General features: G+C 45.7%; 1 protein-coding gene across 6 annotated transcripts in view; it reads right to left on the bottom strand.

Annotated features, from left to right (window-relative positions):
• LOC138268383 (phospholipid-transporting ATPase IC-like) overlaps nucleotides 1–22,943 on the bottom strand; it is a 324,435-nt gene that overhangs the window by 58,581 nt on the left and 242,911 nt on the right. For all 6 annotated transcript variants that reach the window (XM_069217963.1, XM_069217965.1, XM_069217961.1 and 3 more), the window contains 3 exons: nucleotides 9,551–9,827; nucleotides 8,508–8,731; nucleotides 4,979–5,062 (listed from right to left, as the gene is read on the bottom strand). In XM_069217963.1, coding sequence (XP_069074064.1) covers nucleotides 4,979–5,062; nucleotides 8,508–8,731; nucleotides 9,551–9,827 — 585 coding nt within the window. The remainder of the gene's footprint in view (nucleotides 1–4,978; nucleotides 5,063–8,507; nucleotides 8,732–9,550; nucleotides 9,828–22,943) is intronic.

Raw genomic sequence — 22,943 nt, 5'->3', positions numbered from 1 at the left:
CAGCCCTCGTGATTGTCCTCTTTTGCATTAATGTGTGCATCTGTAAAGCATCAAGTGGGGCAGATTGTCCTCTGAACCCTCACCAAGCTTCTGCTAATTGTGTCCACCCGTTTAGGGGTGCTTCTCATAAGTTGGGTGTGCCTCACAAAACTGTACTCTCTGTCACTTTAATGGATCTGCATCAGGCCTTCTGAATGTAGCCTTTTGTTCTTATTGATCAGTGCACAAGAGTCCAGCCATCTGACTTCTTTGACCCGGTCGGCAGATGTCAAATGTATTCAATTCACAAGCTGAACTGCTTAACTCGGAACCTCTGTGTTCACCACATTTGCACCTCCCATTGAACTGCATCTACAAGACCTCAACATGGGGCCCTGGGCATGCAATCCACTGTCATGTTGTGTTAAAACAATATAGAAAGCATACTGCCACCCAATGAGTGTATCCTGGCGCTATTGAGAAGTAAATAAATGAAAAGGCAGAGTGCAAAAAAAATATTTTCAGTGATTTTTAGAAATCAAGTTGATTGTCGATCATGGACAAATACAGAGGAGGCCGTAGCAATTTTTGGCCACCACAAAAGAGGAGAAATGTCTAACTAGGCAAGTACAACGAACTGAGAAACTGGACCTAGAAAGCTCGACAGAGAATAATTACAGCACTTTAATTTCAAATGATGATATAGAAAACTTGTGCGGTGGAAGGCTTGGTGGACCAGAGAGAGGGCCTTAAATGAATTACCAAAAGGAATGGAGAGCCAGTGCAAAGAGGAAAGGTAAGAAGAGAGCTGGGGCCAATGAGGGAGGTACAAATTATTGTTGTTTGCATTTAAGTGGATTTCTTGCTATTGGAATACACACCACTCTATATCTGACACAGCTATTCATGTATTTAAGTTCTTTCTTTAAATAGTCAGACAATTTCAAGCTTCTACAAGACATGCCGTTTGTTTTGTACCTTTGCTTTACATGAGTTCCTTATTGTGTTACACTGCTTGTTGCTTTAGGATCGGTCAGGGTTGTCTAACTTGGGTCCATGCGGGACAGATCCAGGACATATTTTCGGGATAACCACATGGGGGTATGTTTGCTGACAATTTAAATGGGTGCAATGTCCTTTTCTTGCAGGTACCCTGTGAAGTCCTAGTCTGTTCCCATTCCCTCACCAAACCTGAGGCTCACACAGCACAACCAGGAGGCCTAAACATCCACATATATTATGAGTAAGGGGAGGAATCCCTGGCAAACCTCACGTTGATGCACCATCACTCTGTAAACACTGCTCCTAGAAAAGTGGGTCCCAGAACCCTCTCTGGGTCCATCACTCCCAGATATGACCCTAAGGGGCACATCTCTTTCCTTAATGGTTAGCACCAGGAATTGATAGTAGGCACTACATCTCTCTCTCTCGCTCTTTTTTTCATTTTTCCTACACTTGCTTAGCTTTAAGCACCATGAACCCACTCAAGTCTTTATGTCCCCCCTCTCTGTCACATTCTCGCTTTCATCTCTCTTCCTGTTTCACTCTGTCCTGCTCCATCCTCGTCCCAGAGGAAAGGACCTCTGCCTACTACCAAATTTTCCATCTTGTCTGTGTCAAACTTAAAACAATTGTTTCTCAGCCAGGTTACAATGTTACAAAGGCACTGACGGATCTCTGAAGCAGCATGAAAAGGACCCGTCAGGTGTCTCTAACGAGTAGATCGTAAGCTACTGGTAGCTCTCCAGCTACCTCGAAGTAACTATTCTGTGTGCAGCCCAGTCTACTAAATTTGAAGCTTTTGCTTGGTTGAATATATGGAAACCAAAGTTATAAAGTGTGTATTTGAGATGAAAATATGTGTATTTTCCGAACTCATAAGCTGATATTTGGAGAAAATGGTTGGGTTTCCAAAATATATTTAAAGCTGATATTTGAGTGATAAATGATGTGGCTATTGAGAGGCTCAACAGTAACAGTTTTACCGTAATGCTCTGGCATTGCAGCTATGACTGTCATGTATTAGCCTTGTAAATGCATTCCAAATTGACAAAGCCTTTTTCACACTACTTTTGATAGCCCTCCTGATGCATGGAGGTGATAACTACTGGTAATCTTGCATTGGGTGGCCACTAAGGTAATCCTTTCTCACATGGTCACTGTTACAAAACTACCAGTAGCTCATGATGATTTTCATTTAAGAGAAGTCGCTCTTAGTACGGAAAAGGTTGGAGACCCCCGGTATAGGTGAAGAAATGACAACCGAACAAACAAATCAAGAGGGCAGTGGCTTGACATAGATACTAAACAGAAGTAGGATAGGGAAGATCCCTGTGGAACCTCATAGGTCAAAGGAACAGGTTTGGAGCTGAAGGTCTCAACAGAGATTTTCAGTGTGTGGCTCCCCAGAAAAAAAAGCACCAGCCCAGGTCTAAGCCTGATATCAGGAAGTGTTGTGCCATGGGCCGCAATGTGGCCCATGTCTCACCTGATGACTGCTCCTGACCCCTGCTAGGGAGGACGGTGCACATGGCAAGATATTCAGCAGGGCAGTAGAGATGCTGGTTGGGGCACCATGCGCTTTAATGGCCTTACCTTGAGGCAGTCCGCCCACTAGTGCAGTCTCTTGCATTCTTCTCCATGGGGCATGGCTGGAGGACGCCATCAGCATCTCCTTCCCTCCACAGATTTTGTTCACAGAATCCTCGAGAGAGAGGATTCATGGGAATAAACGAAACCCAATCAAGATGAAGCATACTGCTGTTTTCTATAATAGGTTCCCAAAATGTTATGGCAACACCATTGTGGTGAGGTAATTTCCTGTTATTATGGGTATATACGGGTTAGATTCCTCTTTTTTCTTGCGTCACAACACTTATTTGCCTCTGTTGCTTTGTTTCCTCATGCCTGTCAGCTCCGGGAGTCCTATATTCTTCAGCTCAGTGCTTCCAGATGTGGTCTATGTTGCCTTCTCCTGCCTTGTTTCTGTCTTCATCCGCCTTTATCATTGTGGAGCCACGCTAACCTTTTTGGAGGTTTTTTTGCCTTCGGGCTTTTTCCTTGGTTGGGGCTGCTTCTGGAAGGCACTATCTGCTTAGGTGCTCTAAAGTGTTAGCAGCATTGTGGCTACTGGAAGGGGTCACCCTTACCTCTGGAAATCCAGGTCCATCAAGAACTCAGCTCAAGACACTCCCGCACTCTGAGATCTTCAGCTAGACGTTCTTCTCCTGAGAGAACTGACAGATAGTTTTCTGCATAGGATGATGTAGTCAACAGTGTCAAAAATGCAGCTGACATGTCCAGCAAAATCATGGCATCAGCACCACCTAAATTTTTTTCTTTTCTCAGATCATCTGTGACTGCTAAATCCAAGTTCAGTGCCACATTTTGATTGGAACTCCATCTGTTCATTGACTTGCAGATGGAATTTTAAAAGATGTTTTGAAAGCTGTGGCTTTATTTTGTTGCAGGATTCTTGTGAACGTGGGTAGAAAGGATAATAGGGCCATTGGCGCTGAGAATGGTAGGGTCAAGACCTGGTTTATTTAGCAAGGGTTCAACAATACCTTCTTATAGTCCCAAGGTGACTGTGCTGCTTTGTAGTGAGGTGGTAAGATATTTAAAATGGCAGGAGAAAGAAGCTTCAATTTGTTGGAGCAGAAAATAACAACACTCTGATTTTGGATTTGTATAGGTTAAGTTGTATTTTGCATTTTGTTCTGGGATCAGGCCACGGCTCTGATGCCATGCTGTTTCTGCAGGTCTTGTCATGTGATTTAGCTGTTTCAGAGATGCAAATAAACAGCAATATGTTCTTGTATTCAAACATTGGAATTTTGCAGGAGCACACTCCAGGTTTTTGGTGATCTAGGCAGGGGTGCCACAATAGCCTTCATTCGCAGTGTGAGGGCCACGTTTGATTCGGTCTTATCCCACAGGGCAGCAGCAGAAGTAGCCCATACACTGCTGCTTTAGAGGAGGCTTAAGAAAGCAGTTTCCATTCACACGCCTCTGCTTTAGTAGGTATGATATGGAGGTGTTTAGTCTGCGAAGAGGCTTCAAATGTAACCAGGACTAGACAACTGGGGCAATACTTACTACTGAGGATCTGTTATTTGAATCCAAAGAATAGGTTCAATATAAGGCCTGCAAACTGTGTAGGGGTTTAAATGAATTGGTGTTTGTTGTAGTTAGTTCAATATTTAGCAAAGAATGGTGATTTGCCCTCAGTGGTTGGTAAGCTATGCATAGGGCTATAGTGGATAATATGGTGGAAGCGAGGGCAGTGATAATAATGTGGGCTTCATTAAGGTATTAGGAGTTATGCATGTGGTGTTGTAGAAAGAGACAAAATTCTTTGCTGTGACAGCAACGTCAGTGCCACGCTTTTCTCCCTGGCAGTCAGTGTGCACCAGATACTATCTATCTATCTATCTATCTATCTATCTATCTATCTATCTATCTATCTATCTATCTATCTATCTATCTATCTATCCTATCTCTATATGCCTGTCTGTATGTCCATCTATCTTTCTATCGATTTAAATATCTATCGCTCGACCTCACACTCCTCTCACTCACCTTACCCCTCTATCTTCCTCTTTCTCTCTCACTCTCACGGCTCTTCCCCCATGTCTCTCCGCTCCATATGCTCTCATTCAGATACAAGCAGTGAGGTAACAAAGGTCCCCGCAGCCTCCGTGGTGCAGGGGTTCCCCGAACTCCAGGGGGGCCCTCAGCACAGTATCGTGGCCTGAGAGCTCCTGAGTGAGTCCGGAGGGCAGCCCCTCCATGTACTTTGCAGGAGGGCCCCCTCAGGTTTGGTTACGTCACTGGATACAGGAGGAGTTAGGACCTCCATGGACATTACACTGGTCGAAGGCGGCAACCACGAGATGCTTCTGATTCAAAAAGAAGTCTTGCACCCTGAACTCGTCAGTGCCTAGATTCAACAGTTCCTTCTGGTGTGGGGTGTTTTATGTACATTTGTCAGCCATACCTGATCAAGTACCCCCATGCAGAGAGACGGATAAACTGTGTAGACCAAAGGCTGGAAAACCAGGAACCACACGTCAAAAATAAGCTGAATGAGAAAATAAACAACGGTGATTTTGCGGCAAGGAGGCACAGCAACATCGTATATGAATGTATTAATTGTCTTGTTTGGTCATAATTGCATGCATCCATTATAATGACAACACAAATACTCAATGCTTAAACACAGATTCATGTCAATTGAAACCATCAAGAGTTGCCTCTGGGTTGAGTTGGCAGCATATGTCCTCCTGAGCGCGTTCTCCATTTATTAGACTCCATGTCCTGCCCTCTCTTCCCCTGCCACCTATCCATTTCCCTTCTATCACTACCTCCTGTCCCCTCTAATTTACTCCAGTCCCCTTTGCTCTGCTGTTCTTCCCTTTCCCCCCATTCCCATCCCTTCCATTCAATCCCCTCCCCTCCACCTACTACTTTCCCCATTATTCCAGACACTGCCCTCTTTTCTCCCCTGTCCTTCCTTACCCTTCCCTTTCCGGATTGGTAGGCGGTGCTGCTCTTAGCATGCTGGCTCCAAAACCTGCCATGTACATCAGTAGGAGCTGTGCGGGGTAGCTGCTGGTTCCCTGGCGCTCACCTTGCTACCTCTGGCCTTAGAAGTCATAAAAGGAACAGAGAGCACACGGCTGGGTTTTCTATGCCCTTCCCTAGTTATTCAGAAACAAAGTGGACGTTGATAAAAGACTAAGGCCCAAATTTAAGAAGGGCCTAGCGTTAATTAGCGCCAAATTAACATAATTTTCTTTACACTAATGTGGCGCAAGATTGGCAAAAATGCCGCGCCAAATTTACAAAGTGGTGCAACACGTGCATTGCACCACTTTGTAAACCCATGCGCCACATTATGCCTGCACCAGGCATAATGTACACAAGGGGTCCATTCCTCCGTTAGGAGGCCCAGAAAAATGGCGCAGTGGAATCTATGAGATTCCACTGCGCCATTTTTCTCGTCATTTTTAACGCCTGCTCAGCACAGGCATAAAATTGAGGCACACCATTTTTTATAGTGGGCTTCTGTGTACTTTGCAGGATTAGCGCCAACATTTTTGGTGCTAATCCTGAAAAGTGCCACAACAGTGTCAGAAATTATGACGCTATTTATCTTAATGTGCGCCTTGGTGCATTGTATCATTAATACGGCACACACATGGTGGCATTAGGGGGTGCAATGGGGCGCTAGAAAAGTGGCGCTTCATGTAATGAAGCGCCACTTTTCTTAAATTAGGGCACAAGGGTGGAATAAGGGGTCAATCCTGTGATCCTGTGATGCCACTGGAGACCATAGGGGACAAGATTTATTGGAATTTTTATAAATTAACATCCATGATTCCAGTGGTTGCAGAAAGGCATGGACGCAAGGACTGCTGCATTATTTCTAGTCTCGGAGCACGAACACTTTAGTCTAATAGCCTGAAGGTCAACTACCCGAATTACAAAAAGAGTTACCCCTGATTACAAAGGCTTTGAGTGAGGGCTACAGTATATCGTCCCAAAAAGGCCATGCTGGTTATACACAGGGCGAATAGGTTGCCACTACTGTACTTGCCCTTGCCAGGGTGACCCACTGCCTTGGATGTGCAGATAGGGTGGGGCAGAGGGAAGCATTTTGGACTTTAACAAACAGGGATGCTAAAGATATCCATGCAGGTTCGAAACATGAGTGTTCCAGGTGTGGAATCAAATACCCAGTGCTTCTGTGAGGGGCAGAGAGTGAGGGGCAGTGGTCGAGGCTCAGATGACAATCAAGAGGAGCTGGGGAAGGGCAACTACAACATTTAGGGTGGGGAAGATGGGAGGTTGGCTGCAGCAGAACCAGGATAGGATACAGAGATGTTGCTGAAACATGTCTTTCCTTAGGGATGCTGTAAACCTTATTCAGGCCCATGGGTGGGGCTTTGTTGATAGAACCTCAAATCTTGCAAAGTGCAGTCTGCAGTGGTAGGTGATGAACTGATGATTGCAGTGCTGAACGGATGCAGGTGGGCCATTTCAATACAATTCCTATGTGGGATCTGCTGATATCTCCTTTGTGTATGGTGCAGAAGAACGCTTTTGGTAAGTTTTGTCTGATACACCATTTATTGTGTCAGGAAGGGAGCTTCATAGATCAAAATGACTGTGTAGTGAAATATTCAAATTATGCAGCAATAATGATGTTCGAGGAGTGCAGACATAAAATCTGCGTTTAGTCTGCTGATGGTGTATGCGGGAGCATTTCATCCATTGGACATTCAGTTTGAAGGCCAATTTCTTGTGGACAAGGCCATGTCAATGGAGTGCTCACTAGCTTGTGTATATCACTCCACTCCAAGTGGTGAAGTCAGATCAAGTGCTGCACTACTTTGACAATTGTTTTGTGTGGGAAGGGCAGGATTGACAGGAGGCAGGAGGCTCTGTCTACCAATGAAAATGAGGGTTTCAGCACCTGATTTGAATTTTTAGGAATTGAGTCAGAGTCCATTGATATGGTGCCTTGATTGCCTAAAGATTACTGGAAGGACTAATGGCCACGTTACAGGAATTGTTTGGGAAGGAGAAGTCTGAGCTGAAGGTTATTGGTGTTCGCACATTTGAGTTTTACCTGTAGAGTAATTGCTCCAGGCAAGGTCTTTTTAGGCCGCTGCCATTCATTATGAACGGGTCAACCCTAACCTAACACAAACAGGATGTGAATTACAGACACAGGGAGCAAGGACATGGAGACGCGGTTGAGTTTTTTGGAACAGTGTAATGGAAGGACGTTGGAGCACCAGAGGTACCAGTATAGTAAGTGCGCTGTACCGTGGTAGATTCTCAAGTATGGAACACATTAGGTCCATCTTGAATTGCCTTTTAAAATGCATAGCTATTAGGTCAATATATTTGAAATACACTGCTCTACATGCACACTTGACTTCAATTTTGAAATTTCCCATATTTTCTAGCATTGGTTCCCCGTGCTTAGCTAGATATTGCCGCTCCTTGCAAGATGGGCTGATAGGAATAGATTTACCTGAGTTACATTTGTTTTCCAACCCCACACTTGCAATATTTGCACACAGAACGCATTCTGAACATTCACACATTTATTTTCTAAATTAGCAAATGTGCAAAATCAAAATGTTATTTTTTCATGTACTCTAGTGCAAAGAGTGAAAACTATTTTGTGACTCTACTAAAGAGTACATCTGACTCTGGTTTTAATTTATTATGTTATGCTTAGAAAGTTTAGAAAGCTGGCCAACTGTCTAGTTGAGGAAACACATGAAAGTTGACATGCATATGAATAATAATTAGACATGAATGCATTACACGAGTCCTACATATGTGTAAGTGAAGCAGCAAAACGCTGCCAATTGCAGCTCTGTGTAATGTACACACTTGTACACAGCATCCTTTGCCTCTCCGGGGTGAAGCTAGCCCTCAAGTCTGGTGTAGAGGCAGAGAGACATGCCCCCGCAGATGGCACAGACACCCCCAAACCCAGCACTTACCTGAGCGCTGAAGGTGTTGAAGAAGGAGAACCAGATACTGGTCAGCATGTAGGCAAATGTTTTGTAGACGTAGTAGCGGAGGAACTTGCAGATGCGGTAGTAAGACCACCGGCCGTGGACCAGCAGGAGGCGCTGAAGAAAGCAGAACTGCGCCAGGGCATAGTCACTGGCAAGAACTGCCTGTTGGCCTTCGTGACCACTGATGCCGACGCCAATGTGGGCAGCTGCAAGAAAAAAAGAGACCAACGATTATTTGGGCAGAGCCTCCTTTCCAGTGATGGCGTTCTTTTCCGGAGAAGGCGGGTGAAGGAGTTTGTGTTCTGTGTGGACTAGAAGAGGAACGATATTGTTATTTGTGTTTTCTTGGGTGAAGAGGCTGGGGGAGGGACGCTATGGAAAGGATCCAAGATCTGTTAAAGTGCCTGACGCACTTGTATGTGGACTAGAAGAGGAAAAAGATGCCACCTGCAGGCACTATAGTGTTACTTGTGTTATCTTTGCGGGGGGGGGGGGATGGAAAGGATCCAATATCTGGTAAAGTGCCTGACGCATTTTCATACGGACTAGAAGAGGAACGGAGACGCCACCTGCAGCCCCTGGCCTATAGTGTTATTTGTGTTTCTTGGAGGGGGTGTATGGAGAGTATCCAAGATCTGTTAAAGTGCTCTGAGGGTGGGGAGGAATTCACAAACCAAGGCGCTTCTGGGGCCTTAACCTGTGCATTTAAAAGGGTCCACAATAAAGGTTATCCAGACCTAAATACCTGGCATTCACCTGCCCCATCCAGAGCCAAAGCAGCGTGTGCAAAACATCGGGGTAGTGGGGAGAGAACAGGGGCTCAAAACTATAGAAATGAAAAACAGAACAATGAATACACATGTACATCAACTGAAGGCTTGCACACTGACCTAGCAGGCCTCAATTCCACAAAGATTGTTTGGTATCAGTTACAAACACCCTCTGAAGCCACCCGCAAGTCAGCTCTGGAACATCAGGGTTTAAGCAGACACCATCCCTGATCCTCCAAAGTCCTTGTGCCTTACTTTTGATCATGTTGATGTCATTGCCACCGTCGCCAATAGCCAGTGTAATGGCTTTCTTATGCCTCTTCACCATGTCCACAACTACGGCCTTCTGTTTCGGAGTAACCCTGCAGCAGACCACGGCCTGGCAACGGGAAGCAAGATCCACAAATGCCCTCTCCCTCAGGGTCTGCACGTTGTTGCTGCGCCGCTTTTTTAGCCAGGACAGACCTTCAAGCTTCTCAGACAGGGGCCATTTCCTTGTGGTCCTCTTACCATCTGAACTCATGATCTTACTCTGCAAAAGGGTGACAAAATAGAAGAGCTATGCTTTTCTCAGTAATCTTAAAGCTAAAACGGCGTCTAGCTCTTTGCACATTGAGCAATCTTTGTCTCATCGTTGAACATGCCCTGCTCGAGTCTCTTTATCTCGCACTTAATTGTCTCATGATCAGATGACAGCGTTTACAGGTCTTTAGGTACCCCAATATAATTTATGGAACAGGGTGCCCATCAAGGTCTGGTCTAAGAAGCTTATGGAAGAGATCCTGAGCCTCATATCTTGACATCTATCTCATTTTATCACTGGTCAACGAAGAGGTAACCCCTGCCGGATTTTCCAGTTAACTTCATGAGATAAATGTTCATAAAATTAACCTTTATATGAGTAATTTACCTTGCCAGTGGATGTTCTAACAAGCTGGCATAATTCAAGCAGGCGTGGACCAGTATGGAATGCCCAGATCTATATCATCGTCCCATCAGTCTTATCATCAATGTGTCTTTGTGTTGCAAGGTCTTCATGCTAACATGAATTTTTGGTGAAAGTACATTTACCCAACCAATGGATTTACAATTAGTAATGAGAGACCCACTATACAAAGATATCTAAATATGGTGGGTGCTACTTCGCTGGGGGTGGTGGAAGCAAAAGCCTTCGCCAAACCAGAACACTGGAGGGCTGCCCACCATACTATAAACTACCTTGTTTCTTTGAAATATGCTTTGAGACTGTTCTGTCCCTGGGTCTTACTAGGTCTGAATCCTTTTTATTTCTCATCTATCAAACAGCACAGGTTGTCCGGATGTGAAAGACCTATTGTGAACTTACAGAGTGCTTATAGACCATCCATTGGTAACCATTGGTTGGCTATGGTCACTCTCACTGGATTGCTCCTTATTTGATGGCTTGCACTTCTCTTCTTGTGTTTGTCCATACCCTGAAGCATGATCTCTTTACCTGCATCCTTTAACTGCTCACTTTTAAGGAATTGTCCTTTTCCTTTTGGTTAAGCACTCTATGAGAGTGAATGCATTTTCAGGCTCTCACCCTCTATACTTCTGCCCCATGCTTTTCGTTGCTCACGCTCATGTGTTGTTTGCCTTGTATCTTTCTCACCCTTTTCTCTATTGGTTCCCATGCACCTGCTTCCTTTGACATTTCCTTTTTTGTTTTAAAAAGTTTCCGGAAGCTATCATTTGCTGCCAGCCCTCTCCTTCTGTGAAATAAGCATTATCAAAGCCAACAGCTCTCACTAAGCAAGATCTATTGGCTCTGTCAATTTTTTACAGCCATGCTGTACAGCAGCGGGGTTGCCCTGCAACAGGGTTGAAAGTAAAAAAAAAAAGTACAGCTTATGACATTTCCGGCGTTGACCACATCATAGCACTTTAAAAAAAAAAATGTTTATCCCTTGAGGCATGCTGCACAGCAGCCGATCTCGCGTTTGCGAGACCTGTGGGGTTTGCTAATGCTTGTTAAGTCAAGGAGTCAAATTTGTGAGTTAGCAAGCTTTACCAAAGAATACTTCGGATGAAAAAGTGTAAATGTTTGTAGGACTTTGGGCCAGATTTATAAAGGCCCTATCGCCTCTGGCACGTCTCTTTTTGTGACTCTCCAGTGGCGCTATGCAGTGCTCTGTATTTACAGGGTGGCGTTAAGCCACCTTTGTGGCTTAACGCCATCTTGTAAATACGGGCCCTTCACATGCAGCACTTTGAGTGGAAGGGGCGTGCAATAGGTGTTGCTGTAGGCGTGCTATAGCAACACCCACTGCTTTTTGACGCTGCCACAGATTTACGAGTTTTCATAAACCTGAGTGAAGGAAAATGCCACTGTTGGCATGGTCACCCCCCACTCTTTGCTTAGTGTTGATGCCAGCTTTGATTGGAAGTATGCTTTGAGCCTGCTAACCAGGCCCCAGCACCAGTGTTCTTTCCCTAAAACTGTACCTTTGTTACCACAATTGGCACAGCCCTGGCACACAGTTAAGTCCCTTGTAAAAGCTACCCTTGGTACCAAGGGGCCTGTGGCCAGGTAAGGTCCCTAAGGGCTGCAGCATGTATTATGCCACCCTAAGGTATCCCTCACTCTGTACGTGCACACTGCCTTGCAGCTTGTGTGTATTAGTGGGAGTAAAAGACAAAGTTGACATGGCACTCCCCTCATAGTGCCATGCCCACCAACCACTGCCTGTGGCATAGGTAAGTCACCCCTCTAGCAGGCCTTACAGCCCTAAGGCAGGGTGCACTATACCACAGGTGAGGGCATAGCTGCATGAGCACTATGCCCCTACAGCGTCTAAGTCAATTCTTAGAGATTGTGCAGGGTAGCCATACTGAGTATATGGTCTGGGAGTTTGTCATTACGAACTCCACAGCACCATAATGGCTACACTGAATACTGGGAAGTTTGGTATCAAACGTCTCAGCACAATAAATCCACACTGGTGCCTAAGTGTGGGATTTATTGAAAAATACACCCAGAGGGCACCTTAGAGATGCCCCTTGTATGTCAGTAAGCCAGGTAGTGTAAGACTGACTGGTCTGTGCCAGCCTGCCACTTCCAGACGAGTTTCTGACCACATGGGGTGAGTTCCTTTGTGCACTCTGTGGCCTGAAACAAAGCCTGTCCGGGTTGGAGGTGCTTCTCACCTCCCCCTGCAGGAAATGTAACACCTGGCGGGGAGCCTCAAAGGCTCAAGCCTGGTGTTACAGTGCCCCAGGGCACTCCAGCTAGTGGAGATGCCCGCCCCCCAGACAAGCCCCTACTTTTGGCAGCAAGTCCAGGGAAGACATTGAGAAAAACAAGGAGGAGTCACCCCCTCAGCCAGGACCACCCCTAAGGTGTCCAGAGCTGAAGTAACCCCTTCCTTGAGAAATCCTCCATCTTGTTTTGGAGGATTAGGCCAATAGGAATAGGGATGTGCCCCCCTCCCCAAAGGGAGGAGGCACAAGGAGGGCGTAGCCACCCTCAGGGACAGTAGCCAATGGCTACTGCCCTGTAGCTCTAACACATCTCTACATTTAGTATTTAGAGGCGATCCTGAACCCAAGAAATCAGATTCCTGATGACCTACAAAGAAGAAGGACTGCTGACCTGAAAACCCCGCAGAGAAGAAGGAAGACGACAACCGCTTTGGCCTCAGCCCTACCGGCCTGTCTTGCTTCAGAGAACCTGCGCCACAGCGGCGCATCCTGCTGGCCCCGCAACCTCTGCCAACTCAGAGGACTGCCCTCCACCCAAGAAGGCTCAAGAACTCCCGTGGACAGTGGACCTGTCCAACCAAGAAAGAAGAAACCATCTTTAAAGGGACTCCCACCTCACTCCAGAAGCGTGAGTCCCCACCACTCTGCACCCGACGCCCCTGGCCCATGTCCAGAGAAACCAACGACCCAAAGAGGATCCCCAGGCGACTTCGATGACATGTCAACCCTGGGCTGACCTCTCTGCACCCCCACAATGACACCTGCAGAGGGAATCCCGAAGACCCACCTTGACCTCGACTGCCCGAGACGAAGAAATCCGATGCCTGGAGACACACTGCACCCACAGCCCCCAGGCCCGTGAGAAACCGACCACCAGTGCAGCAGTGACCAGCAGGCGCCCCTCACCCTTTCCCAGTCAGTAGCTGGCCTGAGAAGCCCCCCTGTCCGCTGCCTGCAACATCTGAGTGACCCCGGGGTCCCTCCATTGAAACCTAATAGGAACCTGACGCCCTGTTTGCACACTGCACCCGTCCGACCCTGTGCCTCTGAGGGTGTGTGTTGTGTGCTTATTTGGGGCCCCTCCAGTGCTCTAATAAACCCCCCTGGTCTGCCCTCCGAGGGCGTGTGTACTTAGCTGCCAGCAGACCGGAACCGGAGCACCCCGTCTCCATAGAGGCCCATGTTATTTTGACCTCTGCACCTGACCGGCCCTGTGTTACTGGTGCTGGGTGTTTGGGGTTGAGTTGAACCCCCAACAGTGGGCTACCTATGCCCCGGAGACTGAACTTGTAAGTGCTTTACTTACGGTAATAATTAAACTGTACCTACCTCCACCAGGAACTGTTGAAAATTGCACTGTGTCCACTTTTAAAATAGCTTATTGCCCTTTTATGAAAAACTGGGTACATTACTGTTTTGGTTAAAAGTTCAAAGTATTACTATGCAAAGTACCTTTCATTTAATGTACTTACCTGCAATCTGAACCTTATGGTTCTAAAAAATAAATTAGCAAAAGAATATTTTTCTATATAGAAACCTATTGGTCTGGAGTTGAGTCATTGAGTGTGTGTTTTCACTTATTGCTTGTGTGTGTACAACAAATGCTTAACACTACCCTCTGATAAGCCTAACTGCTCAACCACACTACCACAAATAGAGCATTAGTAATATCTATTATTGCCTTTGTCAAGCCTCTTGGGGAACCCCTGGATTCTGTGCACACTATATCTCATTTTGATATAGTATATACAGAGCCAGCTTCCTATACAGAGGCAGTGCCAAAATCTAACGCCTCCCTAGGGCTGGCATTAGCAGGGCACAATGAGGAGAAATGCTTTCATTTCTCCTTGTTTTTTGCTCTTTCTATGTGTGCTGCATTCCGCAGCACACATAAAAGAGCAAAAAGACATTGAAGATTGTTTTTGTGCAGGAAAATGGCCCTTCCTGCACAAAAACAGTCTCCCCTGCAGAGCAGACATCCTTGCACCATGGCGCAAGGGTGGCTGCAGTGGATCTCGGCAGCAAATTTAGTAGCAGCGCAGGGGGAAACACAGGGTTGCGCTGTATTGTTGATAATACCGTGCATCCCTGCATGTTGAAAATGACGGAGTGCGGCGCTGCAGAATTTAGCGCAGCGTTGTGCTCCGTCATTTTCTTGTAAATCTAGGCCATTGTTTCCTACACATTGTCTACCTCTGTGGCAACTGCTTCCAGTGTATTCTGGGACATCAAGCCCTATGTAGAAAACCAAAACGTCAGAAGTAAGTTTATTTTATGCCACCTTTTTTATGTTCTGCACTAGTTGCTGGTATGGTGTCATTAGATGAAAGGTCGATTTTGTGTAAACTCTGATGTTCTGAAAGTTTAAACAAGCCATAGTATATAAGTATTGTTTATTATTAAACAGACACAAGAGTTATACGACATTTTGAAATGATTGAATGCCTTGGAAAGTAGGCACGGATTTGAGGAAACAATGGAGATTTTGTAACGAGTAGATAAACTGACAAATCTGGTGTGGCCTCTCAGCATTGTTGGCTGTGTGAATCTCTCAAAAGAAACAGATCATACCATTGTATTGCATTGCTGCAACTACGCAGCATTTCATAACCCCGAGGAGGTGGTAAAACGTTTCTTGTTTTTCATCAGGTACCCGAGCTTCATTTCAATGTGTATCTTTGAAAGTATGTTGGGTGTAGTACAATATTCTATTTGGGAGTTGTAGGATTAGGAAACCCCGCATTGACTGAACATTCTGTAATTCTTGGCAAATCACTTAGGGCCATAGAATATAATGGGATTTAGATTTCGGTGGACAGGATATCCATCACTGCTGTGACGGAGTAACCCATGCACCTATATCTAAATAAGACTCTTAGGGGGTCATTCTGACCTTGGCGGACGGCAGAGGCCGTCCGCCAAGGTACCGCCGTCAGAACACCGCACCGCGGTCGAAAGACCACGGCGGTGATTCTGACATTTGCCCTGGGCTGGCGGGCGGCCGCCAAAAGACCGCCCGCCAGCCCAGGGCAAATCAACCTTCCCACTAGGATGCCGGCTCAGAATTGAGCCGGCGGAGTGGGAAGGTGCGACGGGTGCAGTTGCACCCGTCGCGTATTTCAGAGTCTGCTGGGCAGACACTGAAATACTTTTTGGGGCCCTCTTATGGGGGCCCCTGCCGTGCCCATGCCATTGGCGTGGGCACGGCAGGGGCCCCGCGGCACCCCCTACCGCCATCCTGTTCATGGCGGGAGAGCCGCCATGAACAGGATGGCGGTAGGGGGTGTCAGAATCCCCATGGCGGCGGAGCGCACTCCGCCGCCATGGAGGATTCAGACGGGCAGCGGAAAGTCGGCGGTACACCGCCGACTTTCCGTTTCTGGCCGCGGCTGAACCGCCGCGGTCAGAATGCCCAGCGGTGCACCGCCAGCCTGTTGGCGGTGCTACCGCCGACCTCCGCCATGGCGGTAATTACCGCCATGGTCAGAATGACCCCCTTAATCTCCTCAAGCCTGAAAAAAGAATGAATCTAACCTTGTGCAAGGTAATCTGAGGGTCATGGAAAATGCTCCAATGTCCTCTGGCTGAGTTTGCGCTATATAAAACTGCACACAATAAACAGTAGGAGAGTGGGGCAGTACCGACAATGAGAGGGCCTCAAATAGTGATAGAGGTAAAGTAAAATAAAAGGTACTTCAATTGGAGTGTGAGCATAGACCAAGTAATTAGTACTTGGTAGATGCTCTGTCAAAGGGACGGACAGCTATTGAAACCAGCATGCGCTGACCAGTAAGGAGCAAGGAAATTAGAGTAATAATGAAGCCAACCAATGGTAATTAATGAACAGGCCGTAACTCCTTTTTAAGTTTACTTTGTTAACAAAAGCTCTTACAAGCGACAGTTCATGCGCTATCCCAGGAGAGCTCTGAAAAATGGCGGCTCTCTACTTGGTTTTCTGCTTTCAGAAACATGCATTTCAATCCATTTAATGCACTGTTTTTCAGTGGACAGCTCAGATGGACTCTTGGCGCAAACCCAAACAGGTATGGTATTACGGGAAGGCATTTAATGCATGCTGTAAAAGTGCTGTTTGCCTGACATTGACAAGAAAATACTCATGTTTGCACAGTGTGAGTGCAGGCGCGATCCACAAACCAATGTTTTATCTCGTTTAACATATCACTCTCACCAACTGCAATCATGGTCAACATATGCAACGCCTTATCCTTCGAAAAATGTAGTGAGGATCTTCGCAGTGTGAAGAGTAGCTTTCGTTGAGCTCTATTTTCAAGTGCATCTGGCTGATGTGCCTCGCAGAGACGACTCAAAGCAAGAAGTGGTTTTATGGCTTTTTTTAGGTTGAGCATAGTAGCGTGCAAGCACTGCTCTTCTCAACTTGTGGTAATCTATTCTGAGGGCTTTAACCACGCCCATCACTATAATTCCTTACTGGGCCTGTCTTTCAAAAATCCCTCAATGTTGTTGGTAAATGCTTTATGTTTGTCCAGCCTTAAGACATTTTGTTACCGCCTTGAACAATGGTCCTGTGCACTATTTTTTCTTTTGCTTCGCTCATGGCAGTATGTTGTTTCTTCGTCTTCCTTGGTTTCAGGCATCTCGCTGTTTCTTAGTGAAGTCTGCGGGGGCTTATCATTTTTTTTTTTTGCAGTTTTATGTAGCGCAAACGCGACATAAAGGCATTGGAGAGCTTTATTTATTTATTTTTTGCAGTTTTATATGGCGCAAACTTTATATAAAAGTATTACAGCACTTTATATGAAAACTGCTTACATTACAGAAGAACACATTCATTTTTGGAAACTATGCAAGATTCAGTGATTTGCCCAGAATCACAGGATGTTGAGCCGGCACCAAGACTCGAAGCATGCTCTCCAGCTCCAAGGTCGGCAGCTCTGACCCTTATGACACATTCTCTCCCCTAGGGTTTTTTGTCTGGTGTGTGTTGGGGCAGTCTGGGAATAACTTGTTTTTTTTAATATAGCGTTTAGTAATACAAGTTCTGCCATTTCATAGTGCTGCAAAGCAGGTGCCATTCTTAACAAAATCGCTATAATTAATTTGCTGTTAAGCTGTCTCTTCTGTTATTCTCTTTGTATACAGTCAATGTTTTTAAAAGTTAGGCTGGTATTGGCAATGTATCGGAATAATTCCTTTAAAAGTTTAACACAGAGAAATATATGGCTGCCCCTTTTCTTTGCTCCTAACTCCTTTGACACCCTATTCTCTGGGCAAATGTGGCCAGGTTAAATGTGCTAGAAAGGATTGCATCTCAAGGGTATCACAGCCAGTCTGTAGGAATGAGGCAAAAACACTTCCAAGATTGCGGTCTTGTGTCCTCTCTCCTGCAGCGACAGGCCTGGGAGGGTTGCTGTGGCACCTGGCACACTTTCACTACACTCTAACCCAAAACACATTGGTAAAAGACCTTGTCATTTGCAATGCCAATAGCTCTAACTCTCACAAATGCGAGACCTATTGCATTGCAAATGCTTGTCTTTACTAAAAGTCCAACTTCAGCTCTAGGGTTCCTTGAAAGCTCTGGCCTCTTTTAGGCATTACATAGTGCCTCTCAAACAAACAACTATAACAGGTAATATCACATGCTGTCTTTTAATGCAATAGGACTTCTTACTTTTTCTATCCTACCCTGATTTTTACAGCAGGAGATTTTCAACAACTATGCACTTTGCGGAATGCTTATCAAGAGGTACACTTTTAATTACATATTGGGGACCTGGCACAGCCCACAGAAATGTGTAAGGTGAGTGCCCTGTTAACGAAAGTGATCACATATTTTGTCCTACTTTTCCACATTTAAAACAAACCACTGACTACGCCTCCTTATGTTCACCTGAGTAAAGGCATGATGCGTAAAAGAGGAACTGAGGTGAAGACCATGACAATAAGCACATGCATCACACATTTAAGACAATTATGTACAGCTTTTCTTGTAAAGTTATTGTTTACAACATATGACACCTAAAGCAAGTAAATCATTTTTTGTTAAAATACAAATGCCTCAACAGACAACAAATACATTTTAATAAAGTGCACACACTTTTATCATGCACATTCCAGAATCTTTTTTGATTTACATACATTTTTCTTTTTCTTCACCATACTGTCTAAAGCTCCTCCGAGTTGACTTCTCCCCTCAGCCACACTTCTGCTGCTCCCCAGTTTTCGTGTTCTTTTATGAAAAAAAGCTAAAAAAAAACCTTTGAAGTGGGCCCGCCAGCCGCAATGTGCTGCAAGGCAGCTCCTTTTACAAGATGCGCTTTTGCACATTTCGGCCCAAATTTAAAAGGGCCTAGCGCCATTCCAATGCCAAATTAGCGTTATTTTTTTACACTAATGTGGCATTGGAAGGCCAAAAATGCTGCGCAGTTTGTAACCCCTTGCGACACATAATGCTTGAGCCATGCAAGGGGGCGTTCAGGCGCTAGGGGGCCAAAAAAAGTCACAAATCTAAGGGATTTCTTTGCCTCATTTTTATTTGTATTTTGAATGCCTGCTAAGAGCAGGTGTTGAGGGGAGGCCCCCATTGTTTTCAGTTGGCCTTTGGGTGCTTTGGATGATTAGCGTCAAAATGTTTGATGCTAATCCTGCAAGACTAGTGTAAAAAATAATGACGCTAGTACCCCTGACTACTGTCTTGGTGCTCCGTAATTTAAATTTGGCGCACGCATGGTGGCATTAGGGGGGCGCTAAGGGACACATGAAAAGTGGTGCTGCACTAGGTGCAGTGCCATTTTTCATGAATCTGACCCTTAATGTTTTCAGATTTTGTATTTAACACTAAATAAATGGTGACTGTGTCATGTCATATGAACATTACGCATGTGGGTATCCTTGTGCGCTTATATGTTATCATATTGGGTTGTCACAGAGTAATAACATCTTGATCAATGACGAATGCACATGTACATGTGCCATCACATTTCTCTCTGACAGAACAGTAGTAGCAATTTTTTTTTACATACCAATAGGTTTGGATTGGCAACTAAAAAGTGGTCTCAATTGGCTTTGCCAATGCCTGTTACTTTCGTTATGGGTCACTTGCTGCATTTTGCGTGGGTTTTCATTTGTGGGTCTTACTACTTCATGTATTCTGTAAATGAAATAAGCGTTTGTTTTTGGGTGTATGCCATCAGTGCCCACTTATGGGTCTCAATAAAGCAGTACTAAGCAAGCCGGAGGGTCATCCAGGGTGGTCATTGTCAAAGCCCATTCAAAAAGATGGGGGCGAAGCTGTGGGACATATTCCAGCCCCCGATTAATGTCTCACTATCTGACAGTCAAATCTACTTTAATGTTACTGAACATGTTTATAAAATCATCCGCACTTTGGGCACACTCCGCAATCTTTGTGTAAGGTTCGGTTTCGTGGCATTACTTTAGGGGGAAGTGTACACGAAGGATAGCTATGATAAACTGTTCTTCAAGGTTAGGAAGCCACTCTTTCCTTCTGCAGTTTTCTGAGGTAGTGACAATGGGAAGCTGTGCAAAGGTGTACTTTCTAGATAAAGTCATTGGAGTGGATAGCTATTTTTGAGGGCCAGAACAAAAACGGAGCAGTAACAACAGGATATAAAGCCTTCAATGCATAATTGTAATTATTTTGTTTTAGGAATTCAGTACAGATTAAGGTGATTATACTGTGATTATTCCTGGGACATTTGATATAAGGTCTTTGTAAGGAAGGATATTCCTTTTAAAACAAATGATGGAACACAGTTGCAAAAGGTATAAGAATCCCTATTATTCAGAAAAGTCTGACATACTGAGTGCAAGACATGTTTGCAAGAGCAGCAGCTTGTTAGTTGATTAAAAAGTGTTCTCTCTTTGGAGACAGGAGGTTTAATATATACAAGGTGTAGTGATTTTTGGCTTGTGTTGGAATGATACTTGTCTCGGTTTTGATTATGATTCTCCCTGGCAGATATTAGCTGCCTGTGAGACAAACAAAATTCAGTATTTTGGTACTGAACGCCTTTCTGATTTGCAATATCTATAATCAATAAGGAGCATGGCCTCTTCTCTGAGTTGATCGTCTCACATTTGCAAATATAAGGCAGCGCTCCGCTGGTCATCTGTCCTCTTGTTACCAGATCTTACACTCTTCCATCATCTCTGTGCCACTGATGATTCATATAACTCTATACCTCAGTATAGAGTCCCTTAGCAGTGTCTCAATGATTCAAACATGTTGTGATGTGTTATCCAACCTATTTCAGCCCAGAGTAATTCATTCAGATTGTAATATCAAACCTGAGAAATCACTGTAATGGGTACAACTTCATCCTTAGGGGAGAGGAGTAAAATATGAAAGCCTAACGCATCAGATGACCAGAATTGAGTGATATACCCACAAAATACTGACCACTAGATTGTGTGACATCTTCATCATGTACAATAGACTCCAGTGACAAATACATCTAAAATGTAGACATGTGCCTCTTTTCACATGGTCAACACCCGCCCCACACTTCTTGCCTGGTTTCTGGTTTAATTTCGACTGACAAACTACTGGGTTCCTACTAACAAGGTCCACAGTGCCAGAACGCTTTCTCCAAAAGTGCACAGTTGTTTTTCCAAATTGGCAAAACCTTTAGCACCCACTGTAAGCTCCTAGTAAATGGTACCCCTGGTACCTAAGACTTGGGGTATCAAAGAGGGTACCTAAGAGCGGCAGCACAAATTTTGCCACCCTAAGGGATCCCTCACCAAGCACATGACAGGCTGCCATTGCAGACTGTGTGTGTTGGTGGGGAGAAAAAGGTAAAGTCAAAATGGCATCCCTCTCTGGGTGCCATGGCCACAAACCGCTGCCTATGGCATAGATAAGTCACCCCTCGAGCAGGCCTTATAGCCCTAAGGCAGGATGCATTATATTACATGTGAGGGCATATCTGCAATAGCAGATATGCCCTCTGCTATATCTTTGTCAATTCTCAGACATATTAAGTGACCTGAGAAGCCATTTTAAATACATGTGCTGGATACTGGTCACTACAAGTCCCCTAGCTACATGATGGCTTCACTGAAGATAGGGATGTTTAGTATCAAACATCTCGTATTGGTGAGCCCACACTGACACCAGTGTCAGATTCACCCATACCTGTAACCAGAGGGCACCTTAGAGGTGTCTCCCTGAAAATCTACCAGTTACTAATGTGTTCATTGGCTGGTCCTGACCAGTTTAGCCACCCTTGCCACGTTTCTTACCCCACAAGGTGAGAGCCAGCGCTCTTAAGGGCCAGAAAAAAAAGCCTGCACTGGGTGGAGGTGTTAGCACCTCACCTAGGCAGGATGGACATGCCACAGCAGGAAGCTTCAAAGGCCTAGCCACATTTGTAATGCGACTAGGTCTCTCCAGACTCCCCTGTCCTGACCCCGCTTTTGGCAGCATAACAGGCAAGAAAATTAGGCAGACCTGGAGGTGTGCCCACTTCATGCCAATCCCACCCCTAATGTGGATGAGCTGAAATAGTCACCACTTTTTAAATTACTCCATGTTTGTTTGGAAGAAACTAGGCCAGTAGGGTTAGGGTTATGCCCACTTCACCCTAAAGGTGGGCAGCCCATTGGCTGCCACCTGGCACTCCCCGTAATGCCCCTAAATTGACTATTCAGGTGGCACCACTGAACCCTAGAACTCAGATTCTGGCAACCTAAGAAGAAGAAGACAAAGAAGAGACGCACCCTCATGAGAGGAGAAGAAGAAGCAGCTGACCCGGTACCACCCCCGCCGGCCTGTCTGCTCTCCTCTACAGACTCCGCACCAAATGATGCCTTATCCTGCAGCTGAATCCCCAGAAACCTAGGAGGACAGCCTGCCTTCGAAAAAGACTTTAGTCTCCTGTGAGCAGCGGACCTGCTCTCCAACCAACCCCAGGATAGGACTTTGCAGCCCCCAGGACCACAATGACCCAACACCTGGAGTCACCACTGCACCCAACGTCCACGACCCAAGGGGAAGCAGACCAATGGTGCCAACGAGGTTCCCCAGCTGTTCAGAGTCTGAGTCCACCATGGTTTCACCCCTCCTGGACTCCCTGAAGTCGCCTGCAGTCTCTGCACGCAGGTCCTCTCTCCCGGAGCCTCTGAGAGGTGAGAGAAACCTGACGTCTCCTGCAACCACTGCACCTGTCGTCGTCGGCCTGAGTGGTAGTGGGCCCAAGGTGCCAATGTTGTCCTCCTGCACTCGAGTCCACCTTGGTTTCACCCCTCCAGGACTACCCGACAACGTCTGCAGCCTCAGACCATAGGGACCCCAACCGCAAGTGCTCCCGGACAAGGAAAACTGACACCAAAGGACACCCCTTGATCCGTCACCGCTGTGCTTTGGTGAAGGGGACCAAAGGTGCACCTACATCCGAGCACCCCATATTTGTGACCTACC

The sequence above is a fragment of the Pleurodeles waltl genome, chromosome 12, assembly GCF_031143425.1.
Source record: "Pleurodeles waltl isolate 20211129_DDA chromosome 12, aPleWal1.hap1.20221129, whole genome shotgun sequence".
In the NCBI taxonomy this organism is placed as follows: Eukaryota; Metazoa; Chordata; class Amphibia; order Caudata; family Salamandridae; genus Pleurodeles; species Pleurodeles waltl.
The sequence above is the reverse complement of the archived record's forward strand: the minus strand, read 5'-3'. Positions and strand labels throughout refer to the sequence as shown.